This window comes from Temnothorax longispinosus, chromosome 3, assembly GCF_030848805.1.
Source record: "Temnothorax longispinosus isolate EJ_2023e chromosome 3, Tlon_JGU_v1, whole genome shotgun sequence".
Taxonomy (NCBI): Eukaryota; Metazoa; Arthropoda; class Insecta; order Hymenoptera; family Formicidae; genus Temnothorax; species Temnothorax longispinosus.
Genome location: NC_092360.1, coordinates 12676499 through 12691739, shown reverse-complemented (window position 1 = coordinate 12691739; position 15241 = coordinate 12676499). Strand labels below are relative to the sequence as shown.

The window sequence follows — 15241 nt, the reverse complement described above, 5'->3', positions numbered from 1 at the left end:
GGCCCCGACACGGCTATAATGCTCGCACGCACGCCTGCACGCAAGCGCATCAACCGGTGCATGCAGTTAACACGCACGCCTTCGGCCTTCTTTCTCTCCCTCTTCCCTTCCTCTTCTCTTTCTCTCGCTCCCTCGGTCCTTCCTCCCGTCTCTCCCTTCTCGTTTTTCCCTCATCTTCTCCCCCCACCATCTCGAATATCCTCGCGCTTCCTTATACCTCCTTTGCCCTTCTCCCCCCCCCCTCGTTATTGCCGCGATGATTATTACGATTATTACGGCGCGGTTCGCGGTTGTCGTCATAAAAGCCGCGTCATAAAAAGGAATCGTGGGGCCCCGCCAGGGGCCTCTCTTAATAAGCGGCGCTGCCGCGATGTTCTGCTTCACGACACCGTAGAACATGCGCGAGTCTCAATGACTTGGGACTTTTTTTTTTATTAAGAATATACTTACGTACAATTTAGCGCATGACTTATCCTATTGCATTTATAACGCATTTTTGGTACCTTAATAGAGTCAGTGATCGTAAGCCTTACGATATTCGTTTACATCAAATACCTTACAAATAATTAAGTAATATATGTGCATAATATGCAAATGATATATATTAATATACTAAGACCCGTATTCATAGTCGGATCTTATTTCAAGATTGTCTTAAGATGCTAATACGGCTCTGTGATTGGTTCGTAACATCTTAAGATCGTACTTAAGACGGTCTTAAATATAACATCCGCGACTATATATGAATATCGGCCTGAGAGAAATGATTCGAGACACGTAGGGCAATAATGGGAACGCCATCTTGATTTTACGCTATTATCCAATTTGCTCGTGAGATCGATGATATAGCTTTGTTAGTAATTCAATTTGACGCAGAACGTGACTCGAACGTGAACGATTCACATCCCACGTAGGCGTAGAATAAATTCTGACAAGACTGCTTATGAGCTTTAATAAAGGACTGTTAAATCCAGGATGATTAAACAGTCCGATTTGGTTATAAAAATACAGGAACGAAGTAGCGCGGGAAGGCGTGTTAAGCCTCCAGAGTGTTAAGAAGCTCGAACGTCCGCCGGGATCGGGATTACGAATATAACGATAAATTTCCAACGGGCGTCGATGCTTGGGGCCCGGTAACATTAAAACCCTCTTACACGCGGCGTTGTATCCCGGTGAATTGGTGTGTGCAGGGGTGTATCGCGCCGCGGCCAACTTCGCCGCGAGAAACAATCATGATCCCGCCTGGAGCGAAGATAAGGCCCTCCGCGTATGACATGCCCACGGCTTTTCCCCCCTTCCGTCGCCGGTTACTCGGGCGATCTACCCTGCGAGCGAGAACGGGGTGCAAAAATACTTCCAGATTGGAATCCATGCACAGTGCTTGTACCGAGGATCAGCCCGCGCGAGCATCGATCGCCCTTCTTTATTCATTCGCAAAAGAATAAATAAGCGCGGCGGCGAGACGGTGTACGGTGCCCGGTCAGACGATAAGATAGGGCCCTGTAAATCTGCAGGTTACTTAACAGGTCGCCGAACGATCTTCGAAGTATCTTCCCTCATCCCCGCCCTCCTCGCTCCTCCTCGCGCCGCGTCCCGCGCCCCGCCAAGTCGCTCGTTCTCCGGCTCGGGTTCTCCAGCTCATCCCCGCGCGTCGCTCGTTCCTTTGCACCGGCAGTTCTTTATTACTTCATGCTCGCCGAACAATCTTTCTTTTCGTTCTTTTTTTTTTTTTGCTTTCCGAGGGACGGCCGGTTCGGTCCCAACGAACTCCGACTCTCCTTCCTGCCTAAAGATAACAAAGCTCGGACACGGTTAACGCGTTACCGATCACCTAACAAATACGCGCTAACTTTGCAATAATTCCCGCCACGCTGTAGATCGAGACTAACTGTAGCGTCGATCTTGCGATCGATACGGATTCAAATGTAGCCAAGACTTACGGAACGTATAAAGTTGAACGCAATAAATACCATTTACAATTGCAATATTGCAATTTATAATTTAATTTATTAGGTTGTTAAAGTGACGAGTTAATCAATATTGGTAACATTCGTTATAATAATTATATTGATAGGTAATATGAGAAGAAAACGTTTTCCTCTTTTATAATAAACAAGGTATCCCAGATTTAACTTCACAGTTTTATTTTTAAACAAAATGTGTACTTGTGTGTAATGAAAAAAAAACAACTATCAATTTTACACCGTTTTGTCACGGTGTATCTTATCGTCACGTGGTATCATGTATACAAATGTACAACAAAGGACGATGATTCATCGATCATCACGTCGATTAACCCCCTCAGAAAAAGACAATTTGGACCGATGCTTAGAGCGCTCGATGCGCTCCCAGTTTGCAAATATGGCAATCGCAATGGAAGGAGACTTCCATCTTGCGCTTTAGTGTCTACCCGGAGATAGATTAACCGTGTGTAACCGCGGCTATGCCTGCCTACCACCCTTTCCCTGCGCCCTTCCTCCCACCCTCGCGCGCGCGTGCACAGTCTCTCTGTACAAAAGTATAATATATACCGTCGTCCGTCCTTTCCTTTCCTCGCCCGCGCGCGACGGAGAGAACCTTCCGCTGCAACTCTCGCCCCCACTTGGTTCCGGCTCCCAACGACTCGGCAAGCTTCTTCGGCGGCGGCGGCGTTGGTGGGAGTGGGAGTAAAGCGGCGACGGTGACGGTGGTGATGCCCGATGGTGGTGCGGTGGTGCCCCGACGCGCGGCGGTGGTAGTAGTGGTGGTTCATTACACGGCTCCGTAGCACGAACACCTTGCCGCACAATGCCCCCGTACACCTGTGAGAAAGTGTGCGGCGTTGCATACACGCGTCCGATATGCCGCGTGCTATATGCAACGAGCAAGAAAGCGTATTAGGTACGTAGGCACGTCGCGCGCGCGATCGGGGTTGAAGGAGGGCGGTCCGAGGAGACAGGTGCGAGCCAATCGCGAGGCGCCATGTGCAATTTCCCTTGGCTCACCTTCTCTCGCTCTCTCCTTCTCCCTCCCTCCCTCCCTTCCGCTCTTCCTCCTCTCTCTCTCTCTCTCTCTCTCTCTCTCTCTCTTTCTCTCTCCTCCTCGGTCCCTTTTCAATTTCCTCCCTCTCGCTCTCTCGCTACCTTCGTATCCTCTCTAGTCTCCCATCTCTTTCTCTCCCCCCTTCCCCCCTTTCTTGCTCGTTCTCTCTCTATTTCTCATCGGTCCTCCGCGTCTCTCACCCTTTCCCTCGTCGTCGTCTCTCTTCCTCTCCGTCCGCCGATCCGCTTCGTCTTCGCTCTCCACTGTTAACTTATTTAAACGAGACTCGACCCCGTCAATGCGAATACGAGATCCTTCCCGTATTCGATGCCGATGCGCCGCGAGTCGCCGTAGTGATTCGACACACGCGCGGCGACTCTCGAAATCGAGAGAGAGAGAGGAGAGCAACGACCCCCGCGCCGATTCCTCCAGTCGTTGACACTCATCGACCGACCTCGTTCGCATCCGACAGCCCCGACCTTGCACTCCATAGAGGAAGATACGCGGCTAAGAATTCCTTTAATCTGAACACGACACATGATCCGTACCTTTCATCGTGAGCGCGAATCCAGATTCGGAATGAATAAAACGCTCGCCCCCGACGAGCGAGAGAGTAGAACCGGTTGGCAGCGTGAAAGCAGCATGGCCATCCACTCATTATGTATATTGTAGAAATATAGGTATGCGCGTAATAATCGATGAGCAAGCGGACAAATAAAATAATAAAATAATAAAAATATCGATAAAATATCAATATGGTTAAATATTAGTAGTATAATTGAGTGTCTATTACATTACATTGTTTTTCTCGTGTAAGATATGTTGCAAGTTTGGTAGGCGTTTTCACAGATTTCTTTAAGGAGTTTTCTAGATAAAAATAACTCTTTATAAATCGGGCGACAAATTATTTTATGCCTGCTTAAAAAAACAATTTCTGAATTTTTTTATTATATCGTTCTAGTATTAAAAGCAGTATGTGATTTCGTTAAATTTAAAAGCACTTTTTTATGTTAACATATAACGCGTAAACAAAATATCCAGATATCGTCGAGCAAATAATATTGTTATAAAATAATCGTCAAATGGCATTGTATAAGCTTTCACTTTCGATAAATTTAATTTTTATGGGCCTAACGAATATTGTTTTTCTCGTGTATAGATATGTTAAAGTTTAGTATGCGTTTTCACAGGTTTCTAAGAAATTTCTTGGAGAAAAATGGCTCTTTACAGAACAGACAACAAATTATTTTATGTCTGCTTTCAAAAATATGGATTTCAAGACAATGCCACAAATTTATAATATTTTGTTGCATCCAGAAGATACTTCGGATAGTCTGTCACATTACGGTTCCGCTATTACTTTCATTCTCACCTTCTCGAGCCTGCTCGAGCCGCCTATGTATTACATGCTTAGAATTTTCGTTTTGTTAGTATAAAATAAATCGTCTCGGCAACATAGCTTTATTCTTCAGTTATGTTTTTAAAATTTATTTGATTTATCGCAAGAGACCAGCTTTTTGTTCATTTTAGAGGAAAATACGACACGTGACAAATGCATCCCATTTGTCGCCATGGGGGGGAAGCGGCAGTGGAGGTCCGTTACGGACATTAGATATTTTGCAATAGGAAACGGTGAAACCGTCAAAGATATCATTGAAGGTGCTACGAAAAGTTTTCACTGAGAGAAGCTTTTTTGCAATATCGATGTAATATACCTATATACTATACCTGAACATAACTCTTAATGTGCATACGCGTGAGTCTACGGCGTCCGAGCCAAAATGATATCTGCTCGTAACTGTAAAACTTGCAAGCCTGCCAGAAAATATTAAATAAACAATGTCAAAATGACTATAAAATCGTCAACTACAATGTGGACAGAGATGTTTCATGAATATTTTCAGATTTTTTAAAAATATTTTAAGGTAGAGAAAAATAGCGTTGAACGTGACAGACCCACGTATGCACTTAGAAGGTACCGAAAAAAGGAATATGCACATTAAGGCATAAGTATAGTATGTACCTATATTTTCAGATTTATTCCCTGTGCGTGATAACTGTCTTATGTCCATTTCTACCAATGTAGATTAACTTTAATCTCGGCTTAATTTACTTTTTGTCTTTTTTCTAACTCTTAGAACTGGAAAAAGATGAAAAGGTAAGTTAAACCAAGTTTAAAGTTAACCTGAATTGATAGAAATGGACATTAGAAAAGAAATATGTTTCTTCGAGTATTTAAAGTATTATGCGTTTATGCTCATCATCATGTTATATGCCCTCGAATATTATATATATGTTACGATATTTCTTTCGAGAAAAGATTTCTCTCTTTCATTCGTATACCATGCAGGTTGCATATTCTTCTTTCGACCGGAAACCCAAGATTTCTTTCAGACCTGACAATCCTGAGGTCAAAACCTAAGAGCTACAGAACCTGTAGCTGTTGTAATACGACCCATATATGTATATAAACCTAAAATACAGTAGTAGAATTTTTTATCTAATTAAAGTGTATAGAAATTGAATAGGTTTTTAATCTAATTAGTAGTCGCAGAATTGATTAGACTATGAAACTATATTAATTAGTATAATCGAATTAAGTGTATTTCGCGAATACCAAGGGTATAATCCAATAATGTTTCATTCACTCGCCTGTTTAGGAACTCAAACGACCACGCCCAGGGATATATCTTTTGTCCCGATAAAATATATGACGACTAGAACCTGGGGTGGGTTACGTTTCTCATACAATTTGACCACTAACTTCAGAAAAGACCTTTCCCGGTACAGTAAAATCTGGTATATGTACGCGTAACTTTCGCTTTATTCATCGTCTTTACGTATCGTTTACGTATTATTCCTTCTCTTTTTTTATTTCTAACATTTATAGTCGATAAATCGGGAAATTCGGCAGTCCGGTAACGATGGCTAACGATCACTGTCGCTCTAATAATGATGAGATTTAGAAAAGGATAACGTGTTCCAAGAACTATCCCTTTTTTTGGTTTTTGTCATTAGAGACAGTCATCAAAAGAAAGATTTCAGTAGACGCGTGACTGCAATTGCGACATGAATAAGACTCGCGATCACGTGGCCCTTAACTGCTCTACGCGACGAAGGTCACGTGGAATCGATCATCGCGCAATTCCGTCGCGCTTGCCGCGTTATCCCTCAGAAATCCCGGAAACGTAACGGCCGAATTTATTCGCGGGCCGCAATTTATCGTTGGGATCGCGCGCGAAATGGCTGGAATCTATTGCGCGCGGCGCGAGTAAAATCGAGCGCAAATCGGCACGGCGCGGCGCCGCGATTCCGGGCCACCCGCTGGCGAACATCTGGGACTGGGGGATAGGAGGGTTAAACGCGGGCGGCGTAGGCGGTGGCGCGACGAGGCGAGCTCGTCGACGGCAGGGTATCCGCGCGCCCGGCGCACTGGATAATAATTAATAACTCGACGGTGAGTGGCTCGTGCAAGCGCCGCCCCCTTTCCCCCTGATTTATGAACCGCGCCGCCTTCCATGTCATAACCGAGGCACCGAGCGACCGGTGGTGGTGGAAGTTCACGCCGTGGTATATCCGGAGTGGTGGGACACACACAGAGGAAATCGCCGCTCTGCCACCACCGTCGTCGTCGGTGATGGTGGGGCCTCTGTAGATGGTGGCGTTGCTCGCATACTCATGAGACTGGTTCTTCATCAGGTAGTTGCTTCTCGTTCCTTACGCTCGACGGTACGATGCACGAAATCTAATAATTGTTCAGGATATTTTTAATACGTTACTATATTCGACTGACGATGAGTAATCTTATTGTTAGATAGCATTTTGTCCATATATACATGTATGTATATACATGTAAAAAATATATATACATATATATCCCTTTCTTTTTTTATCTTGAGATAGTTAAATTCCGCCGATTTTCGACTCAAGCGTATCGTTATCAATATTTTTAATATTATAGTATATATCTCAGTGCTATGTGGAATGACTGTGTGGAATGGCAAAGACGAAGACGAAAGACCCAGTGGAAGCTTTAAAATGTGTCAAATGGCGTATAACGGATCCGTTGAAGCTGTGCACTCGCAGGTTGAGGAAGAGCTTCCTCAAGTTACATCGACGAATACCCAGTAGGCCATACATATATACTTACTTAACGTTGGAATCTTAAACTATTTATTTGCTCTTTATGCGACGAGAAAATTTGCAAAATACAGTGATCACTCACTGATCAAATGTATTGAATAACAATTATCTACAACTAACTGATTCGAAGAAGGCAATCGATAACGACCTTTCAGTATCAACATAATGTATAAATAAGTAAATATCTATGATCTAGCTACAGATATCTTTATTTTCAAAAGAAATTCGTAACAATGATACAATTTGATCAGTTTCGTGAGTCATTGTAAATATTTTTATCTTGAATAGATAAATAATCCAATAACGAATGATGTCGTTGTCTCGCGAAATCTTATATGTTTTGGAATTTCAAAATCTATCGTTTTTAAATAGGATAGTATAATTTTATCATCATCATAGCATCTATAAATATATAGAGAATGAATTTGTGTGAAAATTATAATTTTGGATAGAAAATGCTCTATAATACTTATTCGAGACACAATTACAGCTCTTCTTAAACATTTTCTTCGTATTATCAAGAGCAACAGATATTTTTAATTCTGATGTTGTTCTTAGGAAGCAATCCATGATACGTCTCATTGGGGATATATCAAGGATAGCTTGAACTATCTGTAGTATCTTCTCATCATAGTAGCATCATCTCATTAAAATTAACTTCGTACAGAAGTTTAACCTTAGAAAGAAATATTGAATTGGCCAAATTTTTGGCTAAAAATCTTAACCAAGTTTTCTTAATTTTTTTTTTTTTTTTTTTAGAAAACAGTTCTATACGTAAAACTTTAGATACCTAATATATTGTAACCATTTTATTCAATTTTTTATCATTTTTCAGGCAGCTTTACTTTTCTATTCCGAAGAAGTTTTCATTTTCTTCGGTGAGATGAGAAAAATGGGAAATTTCACGAAACTTTAATCTTTTCCAGATTTTCTTTTATTAAGAAAGACTTTTGTAGCATATTTTCGAATTTCTTCAAGAGAATCTTATTTGTTGGCTATATATACAAAGGATTTCAAGATGAAAACGGCAGGGGGGACAAGGCGAGACATTTATGTGAAGTTATCACAATTTTCTACGAATAGTTGAAGAAATCGGCAAGAATGAATGAAGTCGGGATTGTTCCAACACTATGTTCCTCTTACAATTAATCTTAAACAATGAACGTGCATAATTAAATTTAACGATGTTCTGCCTCAAGAGCGGCCGTAAATGTCTAAATATTATAATTATAATGATACAAGTCTATAATTATAACTTTATATAATATCATAACTATATATAAGTTTCTCACAAAATCCATTATTACTTTACATATATTGTAAACATAAATTTAATGTCAATATGATTAATACAATTGGCGATATAAGAACTTTGAGGAAAATGTTATAAGAATTCTTATAGAATTTCTAAATGATTGTAGAAGACGTACAAAATGAATAATAGAAAATTTAGTTTTTGAATTAATAGAGATAATAATTATTTTTGAAAATAAATTATTAGGAAAAAGAAAAAGTTTATTAACGGTTTGACAGTTAGCACTCAGAAAATAAAATTCCATTGTATAGTGTGCCACCTCCTAAGGAAGAACATCTTGTACCTTCGATTTTACGCAAAATCGGTAGCTTATTGTTAAAATGCGAGCAGCAAAACAGAGAGACAGTGACCATCAACATAAAAATTGGGTCGTAAGTTACATCGAAATCTTATCACTGTTCTACTCAGTTCTCGACACTTTTTGTCAATTGTTTCAATTGATTTACGAATATTTATAAGCATTTGATTATTTCATAATGTCTTTCCAACTCCATTAGTTGCACGTCGTAAATTTCTTGGAATAAAGATCAATCTTTGAATATCTTAATGACAGTCCGTTTTGGACTGTCCGTCTGAATCTTTTGTTTGGATCTGAGTGTATTTTGTTCAGCATTGTTATCGATTTTTCATCCATTTTTCATCTTCGCCATCATCATTTGTTTGAAAAATGGATCGTTTTTGTTACGTTTAAGCAAGAGATCAAGATTGATTAATGGACTAAGTTTTTTTCGATCAGTTCATAAGATACTCAAGTATCACAGTTAAGTTTGCGCAAGTAATTTTTAACGGATTTCGATATAATATACATTCATCAATGTTTTGATTCAATCAACTTTGGTTGTCCCGTGAGAACTTTTGACAAACAAATTTTCTGCACAAAACTGTAATGAACGAATAACAACCAATATATGTGTATCAGGCTGGTGAGAGTCGAAAATTATTCTATGTATTTATTGTGTACATGTATAGAATAATTTTCGACCATCACCATCCTGATATTAATTTATTCTAAACAGTGTTATGTAGTGATTTACGAAACTGATCGAATGTGCTATACAATAATTATCTACGAATAACTAATACAAAGAAGGCAAACGATGAAAACAGCCTTTCAATATCAATATAACATATAAACAAACAAATATCTATGATCTTGCTTTAGATATCTTTGGTTACGAATTTTCAAAAGAAATTTACAATGATTTAATCTTAATCAGTTTCATGAAATCATGAGTCATTATATATTCATCAGAAAATGCGCTAGTTATCTACTCGGTCTTACAATATAACTCTCCATTAAAACTGAAACGCTATCTTACATGCTTAAATTAAATAATTCTTTAATTACGTAAGATGTATGTTTATGTACATATATGTATGTCTTCCAATTAAAAGAATAACTTATTTGCGAGAGGCGTATATAAACATACATCCGATCGTTAATGAGAAAGTATATGTGTGATTATATTCTCTGCACATGGCGAACAATTTTTGATTGTAGTACATCGTACAATAACGCTGCAACATCGATTACAAATGATCCAAAGACCAAGCAAGATTATAGAACCTCTTATTTGTCCAAAGATGCTAGATGACTTGGTGGCAGAATGATTAAGTGAGAAACTTAGGTTTGATTTCCAGCTCTATTATTAAAATATATAATATATAAAACTCATAAAAAGGATTACTAGGTGTGAGACCCCCCTCCCCCCGTTTAATGACCGAATAAAAAAATATAATTTTCTTATAATAGAAATAAGAGAAAAAATAAAAACTAATACAACTTTATAAATAAAATATAGTACCTACTGCATACTATTTTCTTCGAAGATCCTAAATAATAAAAGGAAGAATAGTTGGTCCAATATTTAAAATCAAACGTCTCTTTGAAATGTGAGATAGACTTATAATTATTTTATGTACTATCTTTAAGATAGTACATATAGGACACATCTCTATCTTCTTCGACTCCGAAAGAGCGTTTAACAATATCAGTCATCATGTTTTAATAAACAAGCTGAGATATGTTTGAATTTTTTTTGTTCTGCATTTCGCTGGATATATGTCTATTTAAATTAGAGAAAATAAACTTCGAGTTTCACTCATTAAAGAGACAGAAATCGCTATTTTGACTTGTGTACTTCTAAGTTCTGTCTGTTCTGGTATATTGCTAAGTATTGGAGTCTTTGTTATTCGTTCTTTATCTAACGGTCTTTAACAAAGTGTTAAAGCATTGCGAGTAAAATTTTTTAACTGATGACTTACATGCATATTGAATATAGGTAGAAATCTACGTGACACGAAGTCGAAGACTGTCAATTAATTAACTGAGCAACTAATAAGCTTACTTTATCCAAAAAAGTATAGTTATAATTTTAAACATCAATAATATCTTACTCGACGAGTTTTTCTTATTGTAGTGGTTATATTATCATACCACGTATTGACCTTGTGAAACATCTTATCTTATGCATCTTGCCTTGGGAGAAAAAAAACACATGCGTGTGCATATATATAAATATTATAATACATTTTATTAATTTTTTTAATATTATTATTCTAGTTTCTAAAAAGGATGTAAAAATGTATTATGATATATTAGAGTATACTTAGATCTTCTCTTAATAGAGATTCATTCGCTCGTTTCCTTTATTTCTCTCTCTAATAAATATATTAACTATTTTTTATATATAAAAAACATATTTCAATATAAAGAACCGGAAACCCGTTCATATCGCGATCATTAAGAATTCCGCTTTCGTCGTACATCCTGACTGTAATATGTATATGGGATGTCAACTTATCTTTCATGTTAGCCTTGGCGCTCATGTTAATCGCCGAGTGAAACTTTAAAAGCACAGGTGCTGATGTATCTGCCCTCATTTTAATGTTGGTCGTATAGCTATCAGCTTACGCATATTCGCATGTAATATGAAAAAATCAACCTTGCCGTGAGGTACATGTGGAATCTATTAAGCATGCGTCGTTTACAAAAGCAAATACATACGTATAATCCGTATACGTATATACGTATATAATCATTCGAATAATATCTATGAATTAATATATCAGTTATAGATAGAAAAAGTGACTTGTTATTTATCAATTTTTATCATTTTATTTTGCAGGAGAAGAAAATGACTTTACATCAGACGGCGAAGAGAGCGGTGGTGGAGGAGGAGGTGGCGAGGAAGCCGTGGATCTCACAGCGACGAGATCTCATCAGGGCGATGATGATCCTATGGAAGAGGATGAGGAAGAAGGTATCGATGAGCAAGACGAGCAGGATGAGGACGAGGAGGGCTCGCGCAAACAGATACATCATCGCCAAGATGCGGAGAACAATAATAACTTTGTGGAGAGCGGTCTACCTACCGCCATATTCCCACCCGCTGGAACTAGTCACGTCACCCTCGAAGCCCTTCAGAATACAAAAGTGGCGGTCGCCCAGTTCGCCGCCACTGCCCTCACTGGGGCAGACAGTGAAGCGGCGCTGCAAGACTTGGCGTTTCTGGAAAACACGCTGTGCACCCTTCAGAATCAACAGGTATTACAATTACAGCTGATTCGACAACTTCAGCAACAATTATTGATCACTCACGGGCAATCGGTAATGCAATCGTCGGCGACGGAGCCAACTGATAGCAAAGAGGCTTCGTCGTCCCCTATTATTCATCCGAAACCATTGTCGAGTCTCGCGTCACCTCCTTCTTCTCGTCCGCCGAGTCATCATCAGCAAACATCACCGGCGCCGCTGACGCCGAATCTGCTTCAGGAACGACCCACCTCGACGAGCAGCGCATCTCCTTTGAATCTACCCCTATCGTCGTCTGGCGCGACGTCGACCGTCATCACGACCACCAGCAGCCAAATGCCGATGCCGCATCAAATGCCGCCGCTCTGCTCGATAAGCGCTTCCCTTGCTTCATCGATCATAACGAATACCGATCCGCCGCCGCTTCACGAGCCAAACACTCTGGACATTCTTCAAAAGCGTACTCAGGAGGTATTGGATAACGCGAGTCAAGGGCTAGCCAACAATTTGGCCGACGAGCTCGCGTTTAGAGGCAAGGGCTCGCGACTCTCTCCTTACGATTCAAAATCGAGCGGTGGTCGCGGCGAGCCCTTCTTCAAGCATCGATGTCGCTTCTGCGGCAAAGTCTTCGGTAGCGACTCGGCGCTACAAATCCACATACGATCCCACACAGGTGAGCGACCCTTTAAGTGCAACGTATGTGGCAGTCGGTTCACGACCAAGGGCAACCTGAAGGTCCACTTCCAAAGGCACACGGCCAAATTTCCACACGTTAAGATGAACCCGAATCCCGTTCCAGAACATTTAGATAAATACCACCCACCCCTCTTGCAGCAAATCGCTTCCGGGCAGAGGCCGATGCCGTCCCCGCCGCCGCCGCCACCACCATCCTCTCATCACCCCTCGTTTCATCCGACAACAACGCACGGTTTCCTCCCACCACAACCGCCCATGCCTTTGAGTCTCACCTTATCCAATATGACGCCTCTTTACCGGTCCCCAGTTATTAATCACCGGGACGATCAAGATGTGCCGGAGAATCTTAGTAAAGTACCCATAACCACCGCTCCACAGACATCTCCCACTTCTCCCGCTGCCATGTTGAATTCTCGTCATTCCTTTCACGACAATATCCATCAACAACATCAAAAGCAGCAGCTTGAGCAAAGAGAGGAGATAAAGCTCGAGCAGAGATCGCCCGGGCAGGAGCAGTATCAACAGCGACCGATGAGCCGGGAAGGCGCCGAGCGAATAACACCCAAGAGAGAACCTGAGGAAGCGGAAGAAGCCGCGGAGGAGGAGAGCGAAGATTTTGAGGAAACCACAAGACGATACCTCAATTCACCCCAATCCGTGAATCCACCGTCCCAGCCGCAAACGTACGAGGATTGTAGTATGGACAGCAAGATCAGCGGACGTTTAGAGGGCGACGGAGAAATGGAAGTAGACGAGGAGACAGAAGAGCAACCTGAGAACCTTTCGGGCAGAGGTACGATCAATCGTTTGCCTCAACAGATCATGGCGTACCCGGGAGCATCGCCGGCCAGCAGTAGCGCGAGTAGCGGTAGTCTGCAGACATCCTTCGCCGGTATCCTGTTCCCAGGTCCGCCGGCTCATCATCAAATTCCCGGTCTTCCTGTTTCGACCCAGGTAGGACCAATTACGACGTCCGGAAGCGAGATGATCGATCCGGCCAAGGATCCAGCGATTTATTCGACTTTACTACCACGGCCTGGCAGTAATGACAATTCCTGGGAGAGCTTGATCGAAATAACGAAAACTTCGGAGACGTCCAAGTTACAGCAACTAGTCGACAATATCGAGCACAAGCTGAGCGATCCTAATCAGTGCATCGTTTGCCACAGAGTGCTCTCGTGCAAGAGCGCGTTGCTGATGCATTATCGCACTCATACCGGTGAGCGTCCCTTCAAGTGTAAAATTTGCGGTCGCGCCTTCACGACGAAGGGCAATCTGAAGACCCACATGGGAGTGCACAGAGCTAAACCGCCGCTCAGAGTGTTGCACCAGTGTCCAGTGTGTCACAAGAAATTCACGAACGCTCTCGTATTGCAGCAGCACATACGCCTTCACACCGGGGAACCTACCGATCTCAGCCCGGAACAGATCCAAGCTGCAGAAGTGAACGAGTTCCCACCCGGTTACCATCCGCTGGCGTCTTTCCTCCCGCAAGGATTTCCGCCGCTACATCCGACTGGCGCGAGCTTCTCCTTGGGATTCCCACCATCCAGGCAAACGGCCATCGAGCAACATTCGCACGAAAGTGACATTGACGCGAAAGAGGAGTCTCAACACCAACGACAGAGATTTATGGAGGAGCACAGCGAGGAGATGGAAGATCAGGAAGACGAGGAGCAAGATCACAGAGAGGACGACGAGAGGTGCGAATTGAATCGCGACAGGCGTAGCGTCGAAGTCGAAGAGGAGCAGGACCACGAGAGTCAAGATACGACCGAGCACAAGGACGTGACGCTTCCTATATTTTCGACCTCGTTGGCGGCGCTCGAGAATCAAGTGAGGACCATCACGACGACGGCCACGACTGCGAATGTAGCCAGGTCGCCGTCCTTTCACCGATACAACGGTAGCGAGAAGAGCACCAGCCCGCCGACCTCCGGTGCCCCGCTCGACCTGACACCCCGCGCTTCGTCCACGCCAGCGTCGGTGGCCTCAGCATCGCCGACGCCGCCACCCCAGACCACGCCGCATCATCCACCGAATCCCTTCGGCATGTTCGCGGGTCTACTTCAAGCGGTCTCGTCCTCTCCTACCACCAGCACGATAGGCACGTCGAACATAAACAGCGTCACCTCGATGAATGCCGTCAACCCGGGAAGCGGGCCCGGCAGCGGACCACTAGCCTCGCTGACCACTTCGGCGGTACTAGCCGCATCGTCGACTTACAATCCGCTCGGCCTAGCTGTCGGAGGCCCAGCAGGTAGGAACTGCTAGCATCAGGGCGGGCTGCGGTTCCTGCTACACCTTGTCCCTCGTCCGAACTATGATCACGATTCTTTACTGCGAATCGCTAAGTCCAGTATCGCCGAGTATACCTATCTCCGTGACGTATCCATCTTGTCCAGTCTCATGTCAATGTCCTGTTTGTGGTGTAGCTGGACCTAGCACTCCCATTCTCCCGTTATATAACTTTCTTCTTCTTGTTATCTTCGTTTTAATAATCATCTTTATTTCTTTCTCTTTATCTCTCT

The 15241-nt window shown here is 42.4% G+C and overlaps 1 protein-coding gene across 3 annotated transcripts in view; it reads left to right on the top strand.

The window, feature by feature from the left end:
- The window catches only part of Salm (spalt major), a 72657-nt gene that overhangs the window by 44997 nt on the left and 12419 nt on the right, over nt 1-15241 (top strand). For all 3 annotated transcript variants that reach the window (XM_071772992.1, XM_071772993.1, XM_071772995.1), the window contains exon 2: nt 11608-14970. In XM_071772992.1, the coding sequence (XP_071629093.1) occupies nt 11608-14970 (3363 nt within the window). The remainder of the gene's footprint in view (nt 1-11607; nt 14971-15241) is intronic.